Raw genomic sequence first — 21,080 nt, forward strand, 5'->3', positions numbered from 1 at the left:
TCGGCATGTTTGCTTTAAATAGATTGATTTGCATCCATTACAAGTGAGTTCATAAACCACGTGGGATTTGAGATCCTTATCAAAGCTAGACTTGAGGCTAGGTAAACAGTTCTTAAGTTTCGAGTGGTGAAAATCGTCTGTACAGGATGAATTTTGTTCAACTTCTTTACAAATTCAATAGAGATGTTGCCTCTGTACTGTAATACAAGTTGTTGTTTCTCAGTATTTTCCTGTTGTTTTACGGCTACACCCGCGTTATATCTATTACCTTTTCTTTGTTCTTTCATTCGCAGCTGGTTAATTGTATCCTTGACAATATTCCCAACCCAATGCCTAGGATATTGATTAAGTTCCCAAATTTCTTCATTTCTTGTCAATGCTTCATGGAACGGTTCCCAATTGCTGATATTATTCCCTGTATTATGCTTTTTTTATGTTGTAGGGGTGCACAGTTACGACAGTTTAGAATTGTTCCAGTATCTGATGGTTTTTGATACCATGTGCAAAAAATGTTCCCCTCCGGTTGTACGTTTATTGACATGTCCAGAAATTGCAAACTGTTTTTTTTTATCGATATTTGATTTCGATGAAGGTTATTGACCGCATCTTATTGACATTTACCAGACGTTTCAGTAAAATTGAACAGATCGCAACCTTTAATGAGAACAACACTTCTTTTCGCATTTTGCAAAGATTTTGACAATAACTTTTTTGAGGATATGGTCAGGGCCGTTCAATAAATCATAATCATATATGCCAAATTTGCAAAGATCTGAATCTTTATGTGCTTCAATGGTATCAAAACAGCAAGGCGTCAGAAGAAGCACTAGAAATCTGAATAAGCTGCAACTCAAGTCAAAATAATTCATTGCCAATGAAGTTTTTATGACTCAGGTCTGGTCATGGAAAGACAATCTGAAGAAAAGGGGTTAATAGGAAGGCACAATTTGAAGCTAACTCCATTTGTTGCCAAAGTCTTCCGCAATATTAATTAATCATTATTTATACGATTTAAAAAAAATTTGTCAATTTAAAACTTTCTTACGAACGTTTTCGAACTCTGAGTTCATCGTCAGGTTATAAACAATACAAAAGGTTAAAATGAAAAGCAAGAAAATAAAATGCAAATCACTAAAATCAATAATTCAAGGAAACTTAAAACGAATTCTTACACATCTACAATCGTATCTACAAAACATATACATCTGAGTATAAATACATATTCGACTTGATGTAGCAGATGCATATTGACTGGTTTTTTTATTAAAAAACCTACATACATTGCTTTAAACTTACTTTGGTTTTGTTCAATTGTAAAGTTGAAGAATTTTGTTTCCTAACGTGTCTTTCAAGTTGGATTTTTATCTCCAAACTAGGCTTTCAGTGTCAATTCTCGTGTTCGGTATTCGTCGCGCGTGTTGATGGCTGGTTTCATGGTTCTTATATAGAGCGCCTCTAGTGTCATTAACTTAGATTGTTTGCTGCATTGGTCTAATATCTTCCACTGGAAAGCTGTTCTATCACCGTTGCGCTTAATTACGTTTATTCCATCGGTGAATTTGCTTTGGCATGCTTTGCAACCCTTGTGGTAATATGTCGGCATGTTTGCTTTAAATAGATTGATTTGCATCCATTACAAGTGAATTCATAAACCACGTGGGATTTGAGAACTTCATCAAAGCTAGACTTAAGGCTAGGTAAACAGCTGCTAAATTTCCGACTGATAAAAATTGTCTGTACAGGAATAATTTTGTTCAGCTTCTTTACAAGTTCATTAGAAATATTACCTCTGTACTGTAGTAAAAATTGTTGTTTCTCAGCTTTTTTTCTGTTGTTTTACGGCTAAGCCAGCGTTATGTTGTTTTCTTTGTTCTTTCATTCGCAGTTGGTTAATTGTGTCCTTAACAGCTTTCCAAACCCAATGCGTAGGATTTTGATTACGTTCCCATTTTTTTCTTTTTGGCCAATCCTTTATGGAACGCTTCGCAATTGCTAGTGCCTCTGAACAGGGGGTTTACTGCTCCTTGTATTGTGCTTTTCTTATTTTGATGGGGTGCACAGCTACGATAGTTCAAAATTGTTCCAGTATCTGATGGTTTTTGATACCATTTGTACCCTACGGTTGTACAATAATGACATGTCCAGAAGTAGCAGGCTGTTTTTGTCATTCGTCGTCATTGAGGACTTGGATGGAGGCTATTGACTTTACCTAACAGCTCTTTGTTGTCACCTCTAATTGTTCTCACAAAATCGTCGACAGATCATAGAAACATTTTTGTTTCGGACGAATGGTTAATGTCAGTAATATCATTTTCACGGCAGAATGAGCAGAAACAGGGATGATTTTTGTTTGCTGTCATGTTCTGTGTTACTGATTCGCTGTCTTTTTGCGTGAAAACATCCATTGCAAATTTCACACTCAACACCCCTGGAACGTGTTGGTATACGGTGTTCGCAATTGCGGCAAGTGCTCAATTTGCGTTGATTTCAATCGGGTTCCCACAATTTTTTTTCAGATGTTCGCCAAAATCACTGCAACGGACGCACCTATTGTGAACACGTCTTTCTGTTAGTACCAACTTTCATTGCATTTGAAATACACGTTTGTCAGGGCTAAATCAAGCAGATCCTTCCTTGTTGTTCTATGTATCGTCTCTAGCATAAAATGATTGCAGGGCAATCTTAATGGCTTCCTTTACGGAAACGTTGGTGTATGAACTTTTCACCTCTAATGATAGAATCTATTCATCTTTTTCAAGTTTTATTTGCTCCAGAGTATTTCGTGCGTCATTGTTGTTAGTTTCTATGTTTGATCCTTCAAAATGTTGAAAGAGGGTTTAAAATTATGCAGCGCTTGATCCCAAAAAACACCTGTTTTTGAAATGCGAAGTTTGAAAAATTCCGGTATTATATCTTTGCTAAAGCAAGTTTTAAGAAAGTTTATTCTGCATCTGCTTCTTTCATACTTTTCATTGATTTCATGGTCCAAGTATGGTTTCCAACAGTCTCTCAACCAACATCTTGGAAGTTTAAGCTTAGCTAAAGGTTTGTAAAAGACCTCCGGTTAGCAAACACCTAGAGATGCTAACACTTACCACTGAGCATTCGCTTTTTTTGATATTTCATATCAAAGTTTTATTTTTTTTTCAACAAGTAAATTAGAATTATAACTATACGGTTAAAGATACCTGAAACAAAAAATATTTCAAATCATTGAAACAAAATAATATAATAAATATCAGAAATTTTCATAAAGAATCACATTATAAAATTCTTTTCGATTGTTTTCTTCCTGAAAACAAAAATAATTTTTAAAAGCTCCTACGTTACTATTCAAAGGAATTTTTTCATGTTGTGAGAGCAAGAAATCATTCAACGTTTTCTTAAAAACTTTTCCATTTTTTGCCAAATGAAGTCTATGTGGTAACTTATTCAATTTTTGTGCGCATTGACAAACAATCGAATTCATTGCAAAGCTGGTTTTGGCATTTTGTCTAATTTTGAATTGTTTTGTTTGAGTATTTTGATGAAGACACAGATACGCGTGAAAATTTTCAAAATATTCTGGTCTAGTGATATCATGATGAAATTTGATTAGCGACATTTTTGCTTTTATTAGCTCAGCTGGTAGAGTCTTTGTCTGGCTTAGCAGATCTCTCGCTTTGACATACATTTTGCGTAGAAAGCACACCATTATACCCCATTTAATCTGTCGGTTAGGGCGTTTTACGTTTTTTGCTGACTAATTTTGAAAAAAGATTGCCAAAAATTGTAAGTGTGAAAGCACAAGTGATTTTAAAAGAAGAATACGCGCGTTCAGGCGAACTTGATGTCTTATAAGTAATTGATTTTATAGCATGAGCCATCTTTTTCAAGGTTTTATTCAGCTGCTCCTCGAAACGAAGATTCTTGTCAATTTGAATACCAAAATAACTGCAATTTTTTGTGTTGTGAGAACTTCGTTTTTGTAAAATGTAGATCCAAAATCAGAATTATTGCGCATGAAAAAATTATTTCGTTTTTGTTTGTATTCAAAAATAGTTTGTTCATCTCTACATATTCTTCTGTTTTTTTGTAAAATTTCCGTTACTTTTCCATGTAAGCTACCTTTCTCTCCACAACAGACAATACTTGTGTCATCTGCGAATTGAATTACATTTTCCGTTGTGCTTATATTTGATGAGAAATCGTTCACATATAAAAGAAAAATGAGTGGTCCTAAAACAGTTCCTTGTGGCACACCGTGATTCAAAATTTCAAAATCAGGGAATACGCCATTTAGTTTTACCTTTTGTCTGCGGTTGGCAAGAAATGAAAACAATAATTCCTTCACTTCCTGGGAAAAACCACACATTTCAATTTTTTTAAGGAAAATAATATGCGAAATGGAATTATACGCTTTTGCTAGGTCTAGAAAAATAGCAATAGTTTCTTTGCGTTGATCTAAATTATCCGAAACTGTTTCAACCAGTTCTAGAACTGCATCTGTTGCAGTCTTTTTTTCTGAAATCCGAATTGCTCTTTGTTTATAATTTTATGCATATCAATGAACTCCATCATCTGAGTCAGAAGGAGGCGCTCAAAAATTTTTGCAAAACTCGGAGTTACAGAAATTGGTCGATAATTTGTGCTATCTAATTTATCACTTTTTTTCTCATTTTAGTTTGGAAAACTTTCTCCTTAATACACTCATTTAGCGCGAAATGTAGATGTACGCCTATAGCTAATTTGCGAGACTTTATGAGTCGAATTGAGATTTCACCAGGTCCTGCTGCCTTGTTATTGTCCAGCGAGTCAATGATTGAATAAAGTTATTTTCTAGTCACAGATCTGAATGTGAATTCAGGTATATTATCTTTATCAGAGTATTTACAAGCAGTGTCCGAACCTTTGAAAACAACTAGATTAGCAAATGCTCTATTTAGACAATTGACAATATTTTTTGGTTCCCTTGAAATTTCACCACTGTCTAATCTGATTTCATCAACCTACACAATTTTTTCAGTCGGACTGGTCTTTTTTTGTTTAATTAATTTCCATTGTTCCTTCTTGTTTGTAGTTTTTGGAAGAAATTGATGCAAGAATTGTTGTGCGCCTCCCTTAGTCTCTTTTTAACTAAGTTTCTTAAGCGCTTAAATTCTCTGTACGTCTCGTTGTCAGGAATTTTTCTACATTTATTGAACAAAAAATGCTTTTGGGCAATCAAATGATTCAATTCTTGTGTTAACCAGGGCTTAGAATTCTTATAGGTTTCTCCCCCTTTTGTAACACTCATTGGTGCATAATTTTCAACAATTTTCTCAAAAATGTTGATGAATGAATCAAACTTATCGTTGCCATTTTCACATTGGTACATTCTAAACCAGTCGGCGAGGGCAAAATCTCTGTTAAACTTAAAGCGTGAGAAAAGTTGAAAATTTCTCATCGTTATTATGTTGTCACTCTCAGATTTCAGTGAGAGGTTTTATTCGAAGATAACAAGAAAGTGGTCGGAGTTAAAAGGGGTTGTGTTGACATTGTAGGCAATTATCCGAAGTTTTGAAACGAAACAGTGATCAATAAGTGTAAATGTATTATCAGTACCTCTGGTTGCATCCCTCAGATTAACAATTTCCAATCCTGAATTTGACGCAGATAATTCAAATTGTAATCTCCCAGTAAAATAACGGTATCTGTAACGCTATATGCCTCCAAAAATTCGGTACTTAATTGATCAAAAAATTCACCAAGACGTTTGTTTGGGCAATAAAAAACTTTTACAAGTGATTTTTCAGTCAGAGGGTCGTTTATTTCAACCCAAATGGATTCAGAAAAACTCTTATCAACCGTTTCAAGGCTTGATTTAATATCGGCGGTAAATTTTTTCGGGACAAAAATACCTACTCCTCCGCCCTTTGAAGCCCCTGTTTTGTCTGATCTACTTTTCCCAAAGAAAGTATGCGATGCTGTTAAAAGGTTATTTTCAAAATTACAATCAGTGTCCGACCAGGTTTCATTTACAGCGATAAACGTATTAATGGGAGCTGTTTGCAAAAAGTTTACAAACTCTTCAAACTTGTTCTTCAAGCTTTGACAATTAATAAGGAAAAACAAAAGCGAGTGGCTTGTTCCTCTGTTTTTTAAGTAACTTGAATACTCAATCAAATTTTCCAGATGAGGCCCTGGGTTCAATTCAATGTCCCCTGACAGCATGTGACGTACAAGTGGACAAAAAAATAACAGGTTTAGGAAGAAAACAAAAAAAGTTTAATCAACTGTTTAAAAAATAACAAACATTAGGTTTGTTGGAATAATACTTTTCAAATTTTCGGTTATGAATTTCAGTATGATTTTCTCTTCCCATAAGTATACTGAAAATTAAAAATTTCAAGAAAAGTCGCATTGTTCTATATTTCAACAAACCATCAGCCAAATTTAAATGAGTTGGAGTTAAAAATGCTTGTTTTGGATGGAAACCAAAAAAATTGTTGTTATCATAGTGATCAAATTTTTTTCCCAAGTTTCGGTTGATTATTGGCGGTTTTATTTCAGCTTCTGACACCGTAAGCGCAAGATTTTGCCTCCCGTTGATTTTTTCAGAGTTTCCTTTTCCCCGTTCTTTTTCAGCAGTTTGCTTAGATTAGCTTGACGTTTGAACACTATCCCCAGTGATTTAATCTCCATTTCGGGGTCCTGATGTAGCTGCTGATGATGTTCTGCTTCCGTCTTGAGACCAAATGCTTCGTTGACTGGATCACTAAAATTCCAGATTTCAACAGCTGTTTTAAATTGTTTTCTGCACCATACCTTTGACAGTACACTATAGCCTTGATTCTGTCCGAATGACGTAAAAAGGCAACCAACTCATCAACATCACACGGCCTGTTGTCGTTTGTGAGGGGTGATGGAGTTGTTCAAAGTGTCGTGCCAAATCACGAAATCACTGCGGTGTTTCAAGTTACCTTTGTCTCAGGGGTTTCTTATATTCTTTTCGGCGTTTCTGGAGTTTGGGTTGAACGAAAGACCCGGAATGGCCGTCACGGACGGTAGTAACAGTTTTCGGTGTTTGTTGTTTTTAGGCTTTATTGCATGGAAAATCGAACTTGCCGCCAGAATATCCACTATAATTAATTTAACTACGTTACAGTGCTTTATAATAATGAAATTAAACTGCATACACTGACTCTAACTGTCAGTGTCATAATCAACATTCTAGGAAAATGAGAATCAATGTTTTTAAATTTGTCTAAAATACGATCATAGAAGGCTTAAAAAGGAGCGTTTAACACAAATTCCTGTACGTGTACCTCAATCTTGTTGTGCAATTGCAACTCAGTACGGAAGATGAAATCAGCCAGCAAATGGAGGCCTGCGAGTCTCTGGACACTGAGGACTAAACTAGTAGTACTATAATATAGTATTGAAACTAAATGAAACCAAAGTGGGATCTTTTCCGTTTGTGCCCCGCCAGCTTAGTGGGTGCATATTATTTGCAACCCCCAGACGCACGTGCAATATTTTTACATAATGATTTACTATGTAATGACACGTGCTCTGTCACTGGGGGGAGCATAACGTACTGGGGGGGCACAAACGGAAAAGATCCCCAAAGTGTTTAGTACTTATAGTTTTTAAAAATGTTTTGGTGGCCACACTAACCCCACACTAGGGTAATATAAATCAAGGAAGAGGGAAGGTAGAGAACCTTTTACAATCTTTTGCACATTACTTTTGAGCTTTCTTGCACCATGCCTGTTGTAGTACATAATGTACGGGGGGGGGGGAGGGAGGGAGGGGACAAACGGAGACAGCCTCTTGGTTAGACTTAGCCTTAAAATGTTTATAGACATTGCTGAATGCAGCGAGGATCCAAATCCATGTGCCAGCCAAGTCAGAACTCGATGTAAGGAAATCCCTGGATCCTTCGCTTGTGAATGCCACGACGGCTTTGCCTACAATGCAACTGCAGATGAATGCAATGGTAAATCACCATTACTGTTTTTCTTAAGTAAAGTTGTTTCATTCAGGAACATTTTTAAGATATCGACGAATGCGATGTTGATGGGCAAGGACCATGTACTGACGCGAATCATATCTGCATCAACAATGATGGCAGTTTTCAATGCCAGTGCCTAGATGGCTACACGGAAATTAGTGGAAGTTGTGCAGGTTAGTTAGAAATTGAACAGTTCTCAACCCTCGTGCAAACTACAAATAATACATTTATTATGGTTACTGAAACAGTGATAAACGCAGAATTTGATGTCGAAAGTGATTTGGACTGATTGGCACGCTTTTTTCGGCAAAATTAAATCTAACTAACCGGTGCATTTTGCGGGGACTGGGATGACATTTTTGTACCGAAGAAAAATACAGGTAGCACTAAAAAATTAGATAAATCTATGATACAATTTTTTAAAATCAGTTTGGGCCGAGGTTCGACCCATTGATTGATAGGCTACTGGTGAATAAGCTACTGTCTATTCAAATTAACAGATTTGTTTTTAAGATCAAATGAGCGTTGAACTATCGGTTGCATAAAGTTATTTTGACGTGAGATTACAATCTGAATAGAAAAGAGAAAAAGCTCCTCCCGAAAAAAAAAAGCTTAAAATGCATCCAATTTTCTACTTGGTGATTTAAATTTTGGTCCTCAGAAACGGGATAAACTGGTAAAGCCCGAGGTCATTAAACTGATTTGTAGCTCTTGGAGGTGTGTGAGTTCACCAATACTGCTGAGGAAGCAGAACTAAATCGGTAATTATTTGCTCTCAACGAAGTTTCGTCTGACCTATTTGACTTTTCGTCCTTGAAAACGGGATAAACAGGTAGCGCCCAGTGGGCATTAAGTTTCATTACAGGCACTTAGCCGCGTTCAGTAGTCCTTCAAGTGCTTAATGTGGTGAAGCTAGTAGGAAGGAAGTACTTTAAGGTTGAAAGGTCATTTTTAGGAGTTTTTGAGCCCAAAACGTTGCAATTTTTTCTTGTTTATTCGTCATTTTTTTGAATTTCAGTCTACAATTGAAGCTGGATGAAGTTGATAATTTTTTTTGCACAACAGTTTCTTTGTGACCATTTTAAGAGCTATATGTTTTGGTACTCCAAACAAAAACACGCAAAGTTATACTAATTTTCACAATTTTTAAGTTTTTTTTTGACAATTTCTATCATTTTTTGAGTCAGCCCTAGGTGTCAAGGAACCTCCTCTGGGGTTTGATATTAGGTTACTGCCTGGTTTCTAGTGGTAATAGAATGTTTTGCAACTTTTTAACATCACGAATTTTAGCATTTTTTTTTACAAATCTTGCAATTCTTTTTGTTTTGATATTTATTGTCATATTTCAAGTTTTTCCTGTCCCAGGGCTTGGAAATCTTCTAAGGGGTTTGATAATAAGTTACTGAAAAATCATATTGGCCATGGAATTGTTACCAACTTTCTGATATCAAAATTTTTAGCAATTTTTTTGATAAAACTTGCTATTTTCAAGTTTTTTCAAACATTTTTGGATTTTTCTAGAATTCTCTAACTTAAAGAGCCACGGAACCTCTACTAGGTTTGATATTAAGTTACTGCATGGTTTCCAGTTGTAATGGAATGTTTTCCGAGATCTTAATATCACAGATTTAAGCTTTTTTTTAAAAGTTTTCAAGTTTATTTTTAATTTTTTGGCACCAAGGCCACAGAAACTTCCTCCAACTTTTGACGATGAGCTGATGCAAAATTTCTAGAGGTAATGGAATGGTTATCAATACTCTAATGACTCTAATGATTTAATTACTTACAGGGCTAGAAAACTAAAAGTTGCAAGAAAACTAAAAGTTGCAGTGTCGAATTTCATTTTGGAAAATATTTGTAGTTCTCTCTCTCTCTGTCGGTTGGTGAGAATTTTTTCGTGTATGTTTTTTTGGATAATAATTTTCGCTCGCTGTTGATTTAAATTTTGGTCCTCAAAGGGGATAAACAGGTAATGCCCGAGGTCATTAAACTGATTTGTAGCTCTTGGAGGTGTGTGAGTTCACCAATACTGCTGAGGAAGCAGAACTAAATCGGTAATTCTTTGCTCTCAACGAAGTTTCGTCTGACCTATTTGACTTTTCGTCCTTGAAAACGGGATAAACAGGTCGGGCCCAGTGGGCATTAAGTTTCATTACAGGCACTTAGCCGCGTTCAGTAGTCTTTCAAGTGCTTAATGTGGTGAAGCTAGTAGGAAGGAAGTACTTTAAAGTTGAAAGGTCATTTTTAGGAGTTTTTGAGCCCAAAATGTTGCAATTTTTTCTTGTTTATTCGTCATTTTTTTGAATTTTTTGTTGGACCAGTCTACAATTGAAGCTGGATGAAGTTGATAAATTTTTTGCACAACAGTTTCTTTGTGACCATTTTAAGAGCTATATGTTTTGGTACTCCAAACAAAAACACGCAAAGTTATACTAATTTTCACAATTTTTAAGTTTTTTTTGACAATTTCTATCATTTTTTGAGTCAGCCCTAGGTGTCAAGGAACCTCCTCCGGGGTTTGATATTAGGTTACTGCCTGGTTTCTAGTGGTAATAGAATGTTTTGCAACATTTTAACATCACGAATTATAGCATTTTTTTTTTTACAAAACTTGCAATTGTTTTTGTTTTGACATTTATGGTCGTATTTCAAGTTTTTCCTGTCCCAGGGCTTAGAAATCTTCTAAAGGGTTTTATAACAAGTTACTGAAAAATCATTTTGGCCATGGAATAGTTACCAACTTTCTAATATCAAAATTTTTGGCAATTTTTCTGATAAAACTTGCTATTTTCAAGTTTTTTCAAACAGTTTTGGATTTTTCTAGGTTTCTCTAACTTCAAGAGCCAAGGAACCTCAACTAGGTTTGATGTTAGGTTACTGCATAGTTTCCAGTTGTAATGGAATGTTTTCCAAGATCTTAATATCACAGATTTGAGCTTTTCTAAAAAAATATAAAAGTTTATTTTAATTTTTTGGCACCAAGGCCCCAGAAACTTCCTCCAAGTTTTGAGGATAAGCTGATGCAAAGTTTCTAGAGGTAGTGGAATGGTTGTTGCAATTTTTAGATAAAATTTAAATTTCTTTCAAAATTTCAGAAAATTATTGTCATGTTCCAATTTCTGGATCTTTGAGCCAGTGAGATTATATAAGGCTTGAAATAGGGATACTGGATAGTCTCTCGAGTCAATGAAATTAATCTGAATATTTCTTTATTACGAATTTCAGCAATATTTTGTTAAAACTTGCAATTGTTTTAAGTTTTTGAATATTTTTGTCCTTTTCTGAGTTTAATGATTATTACTGACCAACGAAACTTCTTGAATCTTGCAGATGGGTTATGACAGAACTCCAGAGACAAAAAATAGAACTCGATACTCAAAATATGGTTTGATTTTTTTCACTGCAAAGTTTGGAAACTCTTTTGCATTGATCTGTTTTTTCTATATGATTTAATTACTTACAGGGCTAGAAAACTAAAAGCTGCAAGAAAACTAAAAGTTGCAATGTCGAATCTTATTTTGGAAAATATTCGTAGCTCTTTCTCTCTCTCTGTCGGTTCGTGTTTCTTTCCTTCTCTTTCTTGTTCACATTTATTGTAGTCAAATGTGTTTTTCTTTCGTTTATGGATTTGTTGGAGAATTTGTTGTTTTTTTGAGAATGTTTTTTTTGGATAATGTTTTTCGCTCGCTGTGTTGATTTAAGTTTTTGTCCTCAAACGGGATGAACAGGTAAAACCCGAGGTCATTAAGCTGATTTGTTGCTCTTGGAGCCTTTGTTGGCTCTAGGTATGCGAGAGCACCAATGCTGCTGAGGAAGAGGATCTAAATTTGTAATCGATTGCTCTCAAACGAAGTTTGTAGCAATTGTTTTATTCCTGTTGGTTTTTAATGCGATTTTTCGCTCGACCAATTTTTCGTCTCACCCCTCACCCATTTGACTTTTCGTCATTAAAAACGGGATAAACAGGCAGCGCCCATTGGGCATTAAGTTTCTTTAGTGGCCGTTAGCCGCGTTTAGTTGTTCTTCAAGCGCTTATTTTGGTGAAGCAACTAGGAAGAACGTACTTTAATGTTAACTTTTCCTCATTTTGAGCCCAAAATGTTGCAATTTTTCTTGTTTTTTCGAAATTTTTGTTGGACAATTTTTGTCTACAATTGAAGCTGGATGAAGTTGATAGAATTTTTTTGCACATTTTCTTTGTGACCATTCTAAGAGCTATATGTTTTGGTACGCCAAACAAAAACACGCGAAGTTATACTAATTTTCACAATTTTTTTCAGTTTTTCGACAATTTGATATTTTTTGAATTTTTCAGCCCTAGTTGTCAAGTAACCTCCCCTGGGGTTTGATAATAGGTTACTGCATAGTTTTTTGTAATTGCATGTTTTGCAACATTTTAACATCACGAATTTTAGCATTTTTTATAATTCTTGGAATTGTTTTTTTAACATATATTGTCTTTTTTCAAGATTTGCATGTCGCATGGCTAGAAAATCTTCGAAATGGTTTTATAATAAGTTACTGAAAAATCATATTGGCCATGGAATAGTTTTCAACTTTCTAATATTACAATTTTTAGCAATTTTTTGTGTAAAACTTGCTTTTTTCATTGTTACAGTTTTCTAGGTTTCTCTAACTTCAAGAGCCATTGAACGTCCACTAGGTTTGATAAAATGTTACTGCATAGTTTCCAGATGTAATTGAATGTTCTCCAAGATCTTAATATCAAGGATTTAAGGATTTTTTCTTTCAGGGGCCCAGAAACCTCGAGTTTTGATGATAAGCTGCTGCAAAGTTTCTAGAATTAATGCAATGGTTATCAGTATTCTAAGGACTCGAGTTTTAGCATTTTTTTGATGAAATTCAAATTTACAAATTTTTGGAAAATTGTTATCACATTCAATTTTCTGGATCTTTGAGCCAGTGAAACTAATTAATGCTTGAAATAGGGATATTGGATAGTCTCTTGAAAACATGGAAATGAATCTGAATATTTTTATATTACTGATTTCAGCAGTATTTTGTTAAAACTTGCAATTGTTTTTAAAGTTTTTTAGTGTTTTTGTCTTTTTCTGAGTTTAATGGTCATTACGGGGCAACAAAACTTTTTTAAATCTTGCAGATGGGTTACATGACAGAACTTCAGGGAACAAAAATGGTTTTAATTTTTTTTCTAATAATAACCCTGCTGGTCTTTTTATGCAATTTTTCGCTTGACCGATTGTTTGTGTGACCCATTTGACTTCTGTCCTCGTAATCGGGATATACAGGTAGCGCCCAGCGGACATTAAGTGCGTTTAGAGCCTTTCAGCTGTTTCGGCTCAAACTGTTTTGGAGACTTATATTTATGGTGTAAAGGGTGGTTCTTAATGGTTGAAGACCCCCACTGTTGATACCCCCGGGCTGTTAACCCCCCCCCCCCCCCCCCCTCATTGACTCTAAATTCTTATAGAAATTTTTAATCATAAATTAACTGGCGTTTTTTTAGAAAATCATTGTTAATTGCTTTCAAACGAAGTTTTTAGCAATTATATTAATCCTGTGGTCTTTGTATGCGATTTTTCGCTTGACCGATATTAGACAGAAATCTGCTCCTTTAGACAGAATTTCCTTCTTCTGCTCCTTTAGACAGAAATTCCTTTTCGTCTGTTCCTTCTGAAAATTATTGTCATGTTCCATTTTCTGGATCTTTGAGCCAGTGAGATTATATAAGGCTTGAAATAGGGATACTGGATAGTCTCTCGAGTCAATGAAATTAATCTGAATATTTTATTATTACGAAATTCAGCAATATTTTGTTAAAACTTAAAATTGTTTTTAAAGTTTTTGAATATTTTTGTCCTTTTCCGAGTTTAATGACTATTACTGACCAACGAAACTTTTTAAATCTTGCAGATGGGTTATGACAGAACTCCAGAGACAAAAACTAGAATTCGAGGGACCAAATATGGTTTGTGTTTTTTCACTGCAAAATTTTGTAACACTTTAAAATTTTGCACTGATCTGTTTTTTCTATATGATTTAATTACTTACAGGGCTAGAAAACTAAAAGTTGCAAGAAAACTAAAAGTTGCAGTGTCGAATCTTATTTTGGAAAATTTTCGTAGCTCTCTCTCTCTCTGTCGGTTGGGGTTTCTTTCCTTCTCTTTCTTTTTCACATTTATTGTAGTCAAATGTGTTTTTCTTTCGTTTATGGATTTTGGAGAATTGGTTTTTTTGAAAGTTTTTTGGATAATGTTTTTCGCTCGCTGTGTTTAGTTGTTCTTCAACCGCTTATTTTGGTGAAGCTACTAGGAAAAACGTACTTTAATGTTAACTTTTCCTTATTTTGAGCCCAAAATGTTGCAATTTTTCTTGTTTTTTTTTTCGAAATTTTTGTTGAACCAGTCTACAATTGAAGCTGGATGAAGTTGATAGAATTTTTTTTGCACAATTTCTTTGTGAGCATTCTAAGAGCTATATATTTTGGTACGCCAAACAAAAACACGCTAAGTTATACTAATTTTCACATTTTTTTTAGTTTTTCGACAATTTGATATTTTTTCAGCCCTAGGTGTCAAGTAACCTCCCGTGGGGTTTGATAATAGGTTACTGCATAGTTTCTTGTGGTAATAGAATGTTTTGCAACATTTTAACATCACGAATTTTAGCATTTTTTCTAATAAAACTTGCAATTGTTTTTAACATTTATTGTCATTTTTCAAGTTTTTCATGTCGAATGGCTAGAAAATCTTCTAAATGGTTTTAAGTTACTGAAAAATCATATTGGCCATGGAATAGTTTTCAACTTTCTAATGTTACAATTTTTAGCAGTTTTTTGGTAAAACTTGCTATTTTCATTGTTGCAGTTTTCTAGGTTTCTCTAACTTCAAGAGCCATGGAACGTCCACTAGGCTTGATAAAATATTACTGCATAGTTTCCAGATGTAATGGAATGTTCTCCAAGATTTCAGTATCACGGATTTAAGCATTTTTAAAAAAAATTTTTTCTTTCACCAGGGGCCCAGAAACCTCAGAGTTTTGATGATAAGCTGCTGCAAAGTTTCTAGAATTAATGCAATGGTTATAAGTATTCTAAGGACTCGAGTTTTAGCATTTTTCTGATGAAATTCAAATTTCTTTCAAATTTTTGCAAAAATTATCACATTCAACTTTCTGGATCTTTGAGCCAGTGAAATTAATTAATGCTTGAAATAGGGATATTGGATAGTCTCTTGAGACCACGAAATGAATCTGAATATTTTAATATTACTAATTTCAGCAGTATTTTGTTAAAACTTGCAATTGTTTGTAAAGTCTTGAAATATTTTTGTCCCTTTCTGAGTTTAATGGTCTTTACGGGGCAACAAAACTTTTTTTAAATTTTGCAGATGGGTTACATGACAAAACTCCAGGGAACAAAATTGGTTTTAATTTTTTCTAATTTTAATCCTGTTGGTCTTTTTATGCGATTATTCGCTTGACCGATTGTTTGTGTGACCCATTTGACTTTTCGTCCTCGTAATCGGGATATACAGGTAGCGCCCAGCGGACATTAAGTGCGTTTAGAGCCTTTCAGCTCTGTTTCGGCTCAAACTGTTTTGGAGACTTATGATTATGGTGTGAAGGGTGGTTCTTAATGGTTGAAGACCCCCACTGTTGATCCACCCCCCGGACTTTTAACCCCCCCCCCCCCCTCATTGACGCTGAATTGTTATAGAAATTTTTAATCATAAATAAATTAACTAGCGTTTTTTTAGAAAATCATTGTTAATTGCTCTCAAACGAAGTTTTTAGCAATTATATTAATCCTGTTGGTCTTTGTATGCGATTTTTCGCTTGGCCGATTTTTCGTCTGCTCCTTTAGACTTTTGGTCTTCAGAAACGGGATAAAGAGGTAGCACTCATTAGGCTTTAGGTTCTCTTAGAGCCTTGTAGCTCACTGGTCTCCAAGTATGCGATTCACAGAAACTGTTTTGGAGACTTGTACTTATGGTGTTAAGGGCCGTTCTTAAAAAATGAGCTCGACCTCAGTCGGTTATGTTTAATTTTTGTATGACTGGAGAGAAATTCGCGGGACTGTAGTCAGTTGTTTTTGTACTGGAAATCAGTTTCAATGTGCTGGCATCCATCTAACTGGTTTGATGTGCCTGTGTCACGTAAATTAAGCAGTGATATTTTACTAATAATGAACAATGGCATAATATCCAATCAGAGGCATTTTAGGGCTGAAAATATCAATTTTATTCGAGCTGCTTGAGCTCATGAAAAATGGGCCCACTAAAAAATAAGTCCACATCATGGTATATTTTCAGTAACGGGGGGGGGGGGGGGTGCTGTACCCTATGTGAGCACTAAGCCGGGGGGATATGGAAAGACTCGAACGGATTGCTTCTCATTACCCTCTGTGAACAAGCTAATGCGTTTTTTTTGCTTTGATAATATTTTGTAAACCTGATAAATGGGTTTAGCCATTGCAAATATAATAAAATTATAATTTTATAATTAATACATACCACTCCTAAAGTAAATATCAATTATGGAAGGCCCTTAACTGTTAACAGGGGGTGGGGGGGGGGGGGGGGTGTTGGTGGGATTATGTGGGTGTCCCCGTAATCTCGATCTCAAAGAGACAGTTTTGTACTGAGGTTTGGTTACAAATCAGCTGTCTCCTTTAGACATTGACGAGTGTGGGGAGACAGGAAGCAACGCTTGCAGCAGTGAGGGAGATAGGAGCAACTGCGTGAACACTGAAGGATCATACGCATGCGATTGTCCTTCTCCACTTGTACATATTTCCGCTGATGACACATGCCAAGGTTCACATGAGATTTGAATCTCAATGTCAACATTGTATAACTGGCAAATGACATGAGCTCATAATGCGCTTAATAGACATTCAAGATTTTTCCTATATTGCGTCTGTACGTCGAATGATGTCTCGATAAAAACATTGAACAAAATCGAAGGTAACTAAGTGATCTGTTTTCTTACCTCTAGCAAGATTAACACTGACTTATTTTCGTGAAGCTTTAGATGATGTAATTAAGTAATTAATGTGACTCAACAAATTACACCTTGTTTTATATATAAGCTAGTTTTTGTAAACTTCTTAAAAATTTTCTAGACTTTTGAAGATCTGATTCACCTGTTCAGGTTGGTTTAAATTACATTCAACTAGAATGATGTCACCGCTCAATGGGGAATAAAATTATGGATTGTGATAATTGCTGATTTTTTGTATGAGTCATTAATAAATAATTACTCTGCAAGGTTTTTCTTACCACCTTAGAGAAAGTAGATGACCAGAATGACAATTTATTGTATAAACAGTTATATTTTCCTGAAACTGGTCTGTATAATTTGACCTATTACTTTGAAGTATCGATTAGTTTTTCTTATTTTTAGAAATTCATAACTGCCAGATTGTAAGAGATTCTGTCACTAATGAATGGAAACAGAGATCATTTGATCCATGCTATGCTGAGCCCAATACGCATTGTGTTCACACGGACGAGCCTGACTTGTACGAGTGCCAGTGTGCCAATAATTTCATACCATTTGATGTGTCTGACGTCACTGGGTGTGTATCTGGTGAGCATGACTTAAAGTTTACAATAATGTTATCCGAGAAAAAGGGTCAAATCTTTTTGCTGTTCCGCGTGAAAATTATTTGTCGAAATTTGGTCAAATTTGTAAGTTTCAACATGACGTCTTTGCTAAATATTTTTAAAGTGGTTCAAGGCATAACTTGACTAGGTTTTTTCAAAGCGTATTAATGATTAGTAAAATCTAAGTGGTAAATTTAATTAATTTAATGACATCCTCAGATCTGATAAGCAATTTGATTCGACTTGTGGCGTTTTAAACGCTCGGTTGTCTTCTGCATGTGAGCACTCTCGAATGATTTGACAATGATGCAGTAAACTAGCCAGTTCAAGCGACTTGAAAAAGAGTTAACATATGCTGGGTATAAAGAAAATGAGTAAGCAAAGCCTTTTCCTTAAAAAATCAGAACCCTTTTTTGGATGGTTTATATAGATGAAGTTTATTTCACAGTGATATGGTTGTTGTAGTGTCTACGAACTTCACTTTCAACTGTCTGGATTCTACGAGTGCTGAAAGAGTTGATTTGGACTGTACCTGTGACATGTCATATCTTGATGCCGTTACTCACCTCCATTGCTACCCTAATGGTAAGAAAAAATTTGTATCTGTCACTAATTTTGGGGACAACTAATGAAATGACCAACAGTTTATGACAAAGTTGATTGATTGGGGAGGGAGTATTTATTTTTTTTGAGGTTGAGCAAAGTTATTTTACTGGGGTTTGGTCGCCAGTACTGGATTGAAACCAGTATCTTTAAACTTGCTAGCCTGGAATGAGTTAGTAAACCACGTGATTTTGAGTTCTGGAATTTTTGTGTCTACCATGACCCGTCATCCTAAATGATAGAGGGGTGAAAAGGTAGCGCGTTTAAACAATAAGGGATGAAAAAGAAAGTGGACACCATTGTAAGCTATAACAACTTCACCGTATTCACAATTTGCATTTGATTGTATTCTCATCATTTGTAAGAATAATTATTGATGTCGAAGGAGGGATTTGGCGATTATCAGAGCACGTTGTAAATTGAAAAATGTGGCCTCTTCGGTAGCTGTGAAAATTGCCTTAAGCGTATCTGTGCTTAGGTACGGAAGCGTGCAAGGATCATACAGATAAAAACGAGAGATGTTCTGCAACGGATGACGTCAGGTGTACAGTTGGTCATGTCTCGGAGTTGACGACCTTCTTTTGTGAATGCTCTTATTCGGCCGACTACTTCAAGGACCCAGAAGAGATACAAATGGAATGCTTCTCTGAAGGTTGACTTAACTAAGTTCCTAGCAAAAACGAATTGCTTTAAATTTCAGTCGTTTGACAATTTTTGCCTATTGCCGATTAAAAGCGTAAACTGAGTATTTAATTGCGAACGTTTTTGCCTTCGTATAGGGTTTTTGTATGGGTATTGGGTGTTATTAATGGTTCATTTTATCGATAAGTCATGCAACTTGTTATGCTTATAGGAGCTATTTTAATTTGGGATCTTATATATATTATATATATATATATATATATATATATATATATATATATATATATATGTGCTATTGAACGAAGTTCATAGCAATTATTGTAAACGTGTGTCTTTTTTATGCCAAATTTTCGCTTGACTATTTTGACTTTTCGAGTGACTTTTACGCCCTTGACTTTTTGCGTTTCGCGTGATCTAAAATTCTCTCTCAATCACAGTTTCAAGCAGCTGAACTCAATTGGCGGCAATTTAATACTAAAAGTCAAATGAAAAGTGCACCGAAACTGGTGCCATTTTTTACTTAAAATCTTAATAGTGGTATATGTTAACCTCTAATGTGGTTATTTGGAGCCCACTATTGAAATTCTTAGTCCCATTTAGGCTCCCCCTCCCTCCCCCCCGACTGAAGCAGGCTGCAATTGATTAGAGCTCCCACTAGTTCGAGAGCAATTCTTCCGACGTTTAGTCGGTTATGTTTTATTTATTAAATCACATTAAAAACATGGTATTTCAAACCAGATGTATCCGAAATAAAAAACAAATAAAGGTAGTGTACATTTTAATAGTGTAAAATTTTTTTAATAATCAAGTTCGAGCTTATTGATAAGCATTACATGTAAATATAAAAGTAACATAAATGTCAGAAATCTGAACCAAAAGGAAGCTTGTATATTAGATTCTGCTGTACCTACAATCCTGGTTCTTCTGTTTAGATTTGCCAGGAGTTCTTTCTGAAGATGTGATCATGTCACTCAATGTGCCCATCAGTTCTTTCGCTTCTCCATTCAGGAACCTCTCTCGTCATCAGACTATCCTGCTCATCATCAATTTGTTGCTTGTTCTGATCCTGTCTCACGAACTTTCCTTTCTCCGCTGATGCACAGCTTGAAAAAAATGAAAATTAAAATAACTATTCAATTACTTTAAAATTTATTGCCCCAGCTTTTGATTTAATTCAAATTTTGATATAGTACTTTTGTGTTCAATGATGGTGTTTAGACGTCTGGAAATAAATCTATTGGCATTAAGTATTTCCGCGAAGGTATGGGTAATTTTGTTTATAGCTGCGAAGCTGTAAGCTGAGCGTAGCTATATTGCGGTGCTCTTGGTTTTTTACAATTCAAAGAATTTGAATTGTATTGGGGCGCCGTCTTTTTTTAAGATCTGTTCACACATTTTCATGATTTTTGAAGTCAAATTGGAGTAGTGATTTTGGTCACGCCGAAACAGGAAGTGGAGCGAAAAAGCGAGTGGTTTTGTGGCGTGAAATTTTTTCGCTCTAAATTTAAAGTAGAGTGAGAAAACGGTGTTTGAACAAAAATTCGCTTTCTCGCTAGTGGTTTTTTGTTCACATGCGGCAATTTCGCTTTGATTTTTTCTGTTTTTTCGATTTTTTGGATTGGATTTTTTTCTAAATGGATTTCCCAATCCATTCATAGTCCTTACTAGGTATAGTTTTTTGTTTAGTCAATGAAAATTCTTTGAATTGTACGTCAGGACTTGTCCTGCTATGTTTTTTTGTTTCCTCGTCTGACGCTTCATTTTCGTTTTACATTTGTTCTAGAACATTCTGTCTCGTCACTGCTTAAATGGCTTTTTCGCGCTTGATTTGATGCTTTCTGCGTGACCTAAATTGTGGTTATTCAGAAACAGAATCTGTTCCTAAAACAAAAATTGATTGTAAGAAAACAGATTGTATGGTCCGACAGCCGAGTGGTTAAGGCGACTGGCTGTTAATCCGGAGATCGCCGGTTCGAGACGCGACAGGGAAAATTTTTTTGCACCCAAAAACAACCTCCTTTGAAATAAACTTGTAAGTTTTATAGACGGCGGCGATAATTATTATCAACTCATTTCTGTATCTTTTTCCATCTGTATTTTACGGCACGCAAGTCTATTTCGCAGCTATTCCGGCAATCTGCCGGCTATGTTTAATTCATATTTCTTCAGTAAGGTTGTAATAACTAAATTGAGGAATTAAATTGAAGAACTATCAGGAGGGCAAAATTGCAGAGCAAAAGAAGTATCCGGAGAATAATTTGTGGCCCTTT

General features: G+C 35.2%; 1 protein-coding gene across 1 annotated transcript in view; it reads left to right on the top strand.

The window, feature by feature from the left end:
- LOC142351989 (uncharacterized) overlaps positions 1-20,002 on the top strand; it is a 379,819-nt gene extending 359,817 nt beyond the window's left edge. The window contains exons 6-12 of the mRNA XM_075404285.1: positions 7,826-7,960; positions 8,020-8,148; positions 16,633-16,773; positions 17,363-17,548; positions 18,031-18,150; positions 18,647-18,820; positions 19,743-20,002. Of these exons, the coding sequence (XP_075260400.1) occupies positions 7,826-7,960; positions 8,020-8,148; positions 16,633-16,773; positions 17,363-17,548; positions 18,031-18,150; positions 18,647-18,820; positions 19,743-19,906 (1,049 nt within the window). The 3' untranslated portion in view covers positions 19,907-20,002. The remainder of the gene's footprint in view (positions 1-7,825; positions 7,961-8,019; positions 8,149-16,632; positions 16,774-17,362; positions 17,549-18,030; positions 18,151-18,646; positions 18,821-19,742) is intronic.
- Positions 20,003-21,080: the final 1,078 nt, after the last annotated feature.

The sequence above is a fragment of the Convolutriloba macropyga genome, chromosome 13 (assembly GCF_964194025.1).
Source record: "Convolutriloba macropyga chromosome 13, txConMacr16.3, whole genome shotgun sequence".
Taxonomy (NCBI): Eukaryota; Metazoa; Xenacoelomorpha; order Acoela; family Convolutidae; genus Convolutriloba; species Convolutriloba macropyga.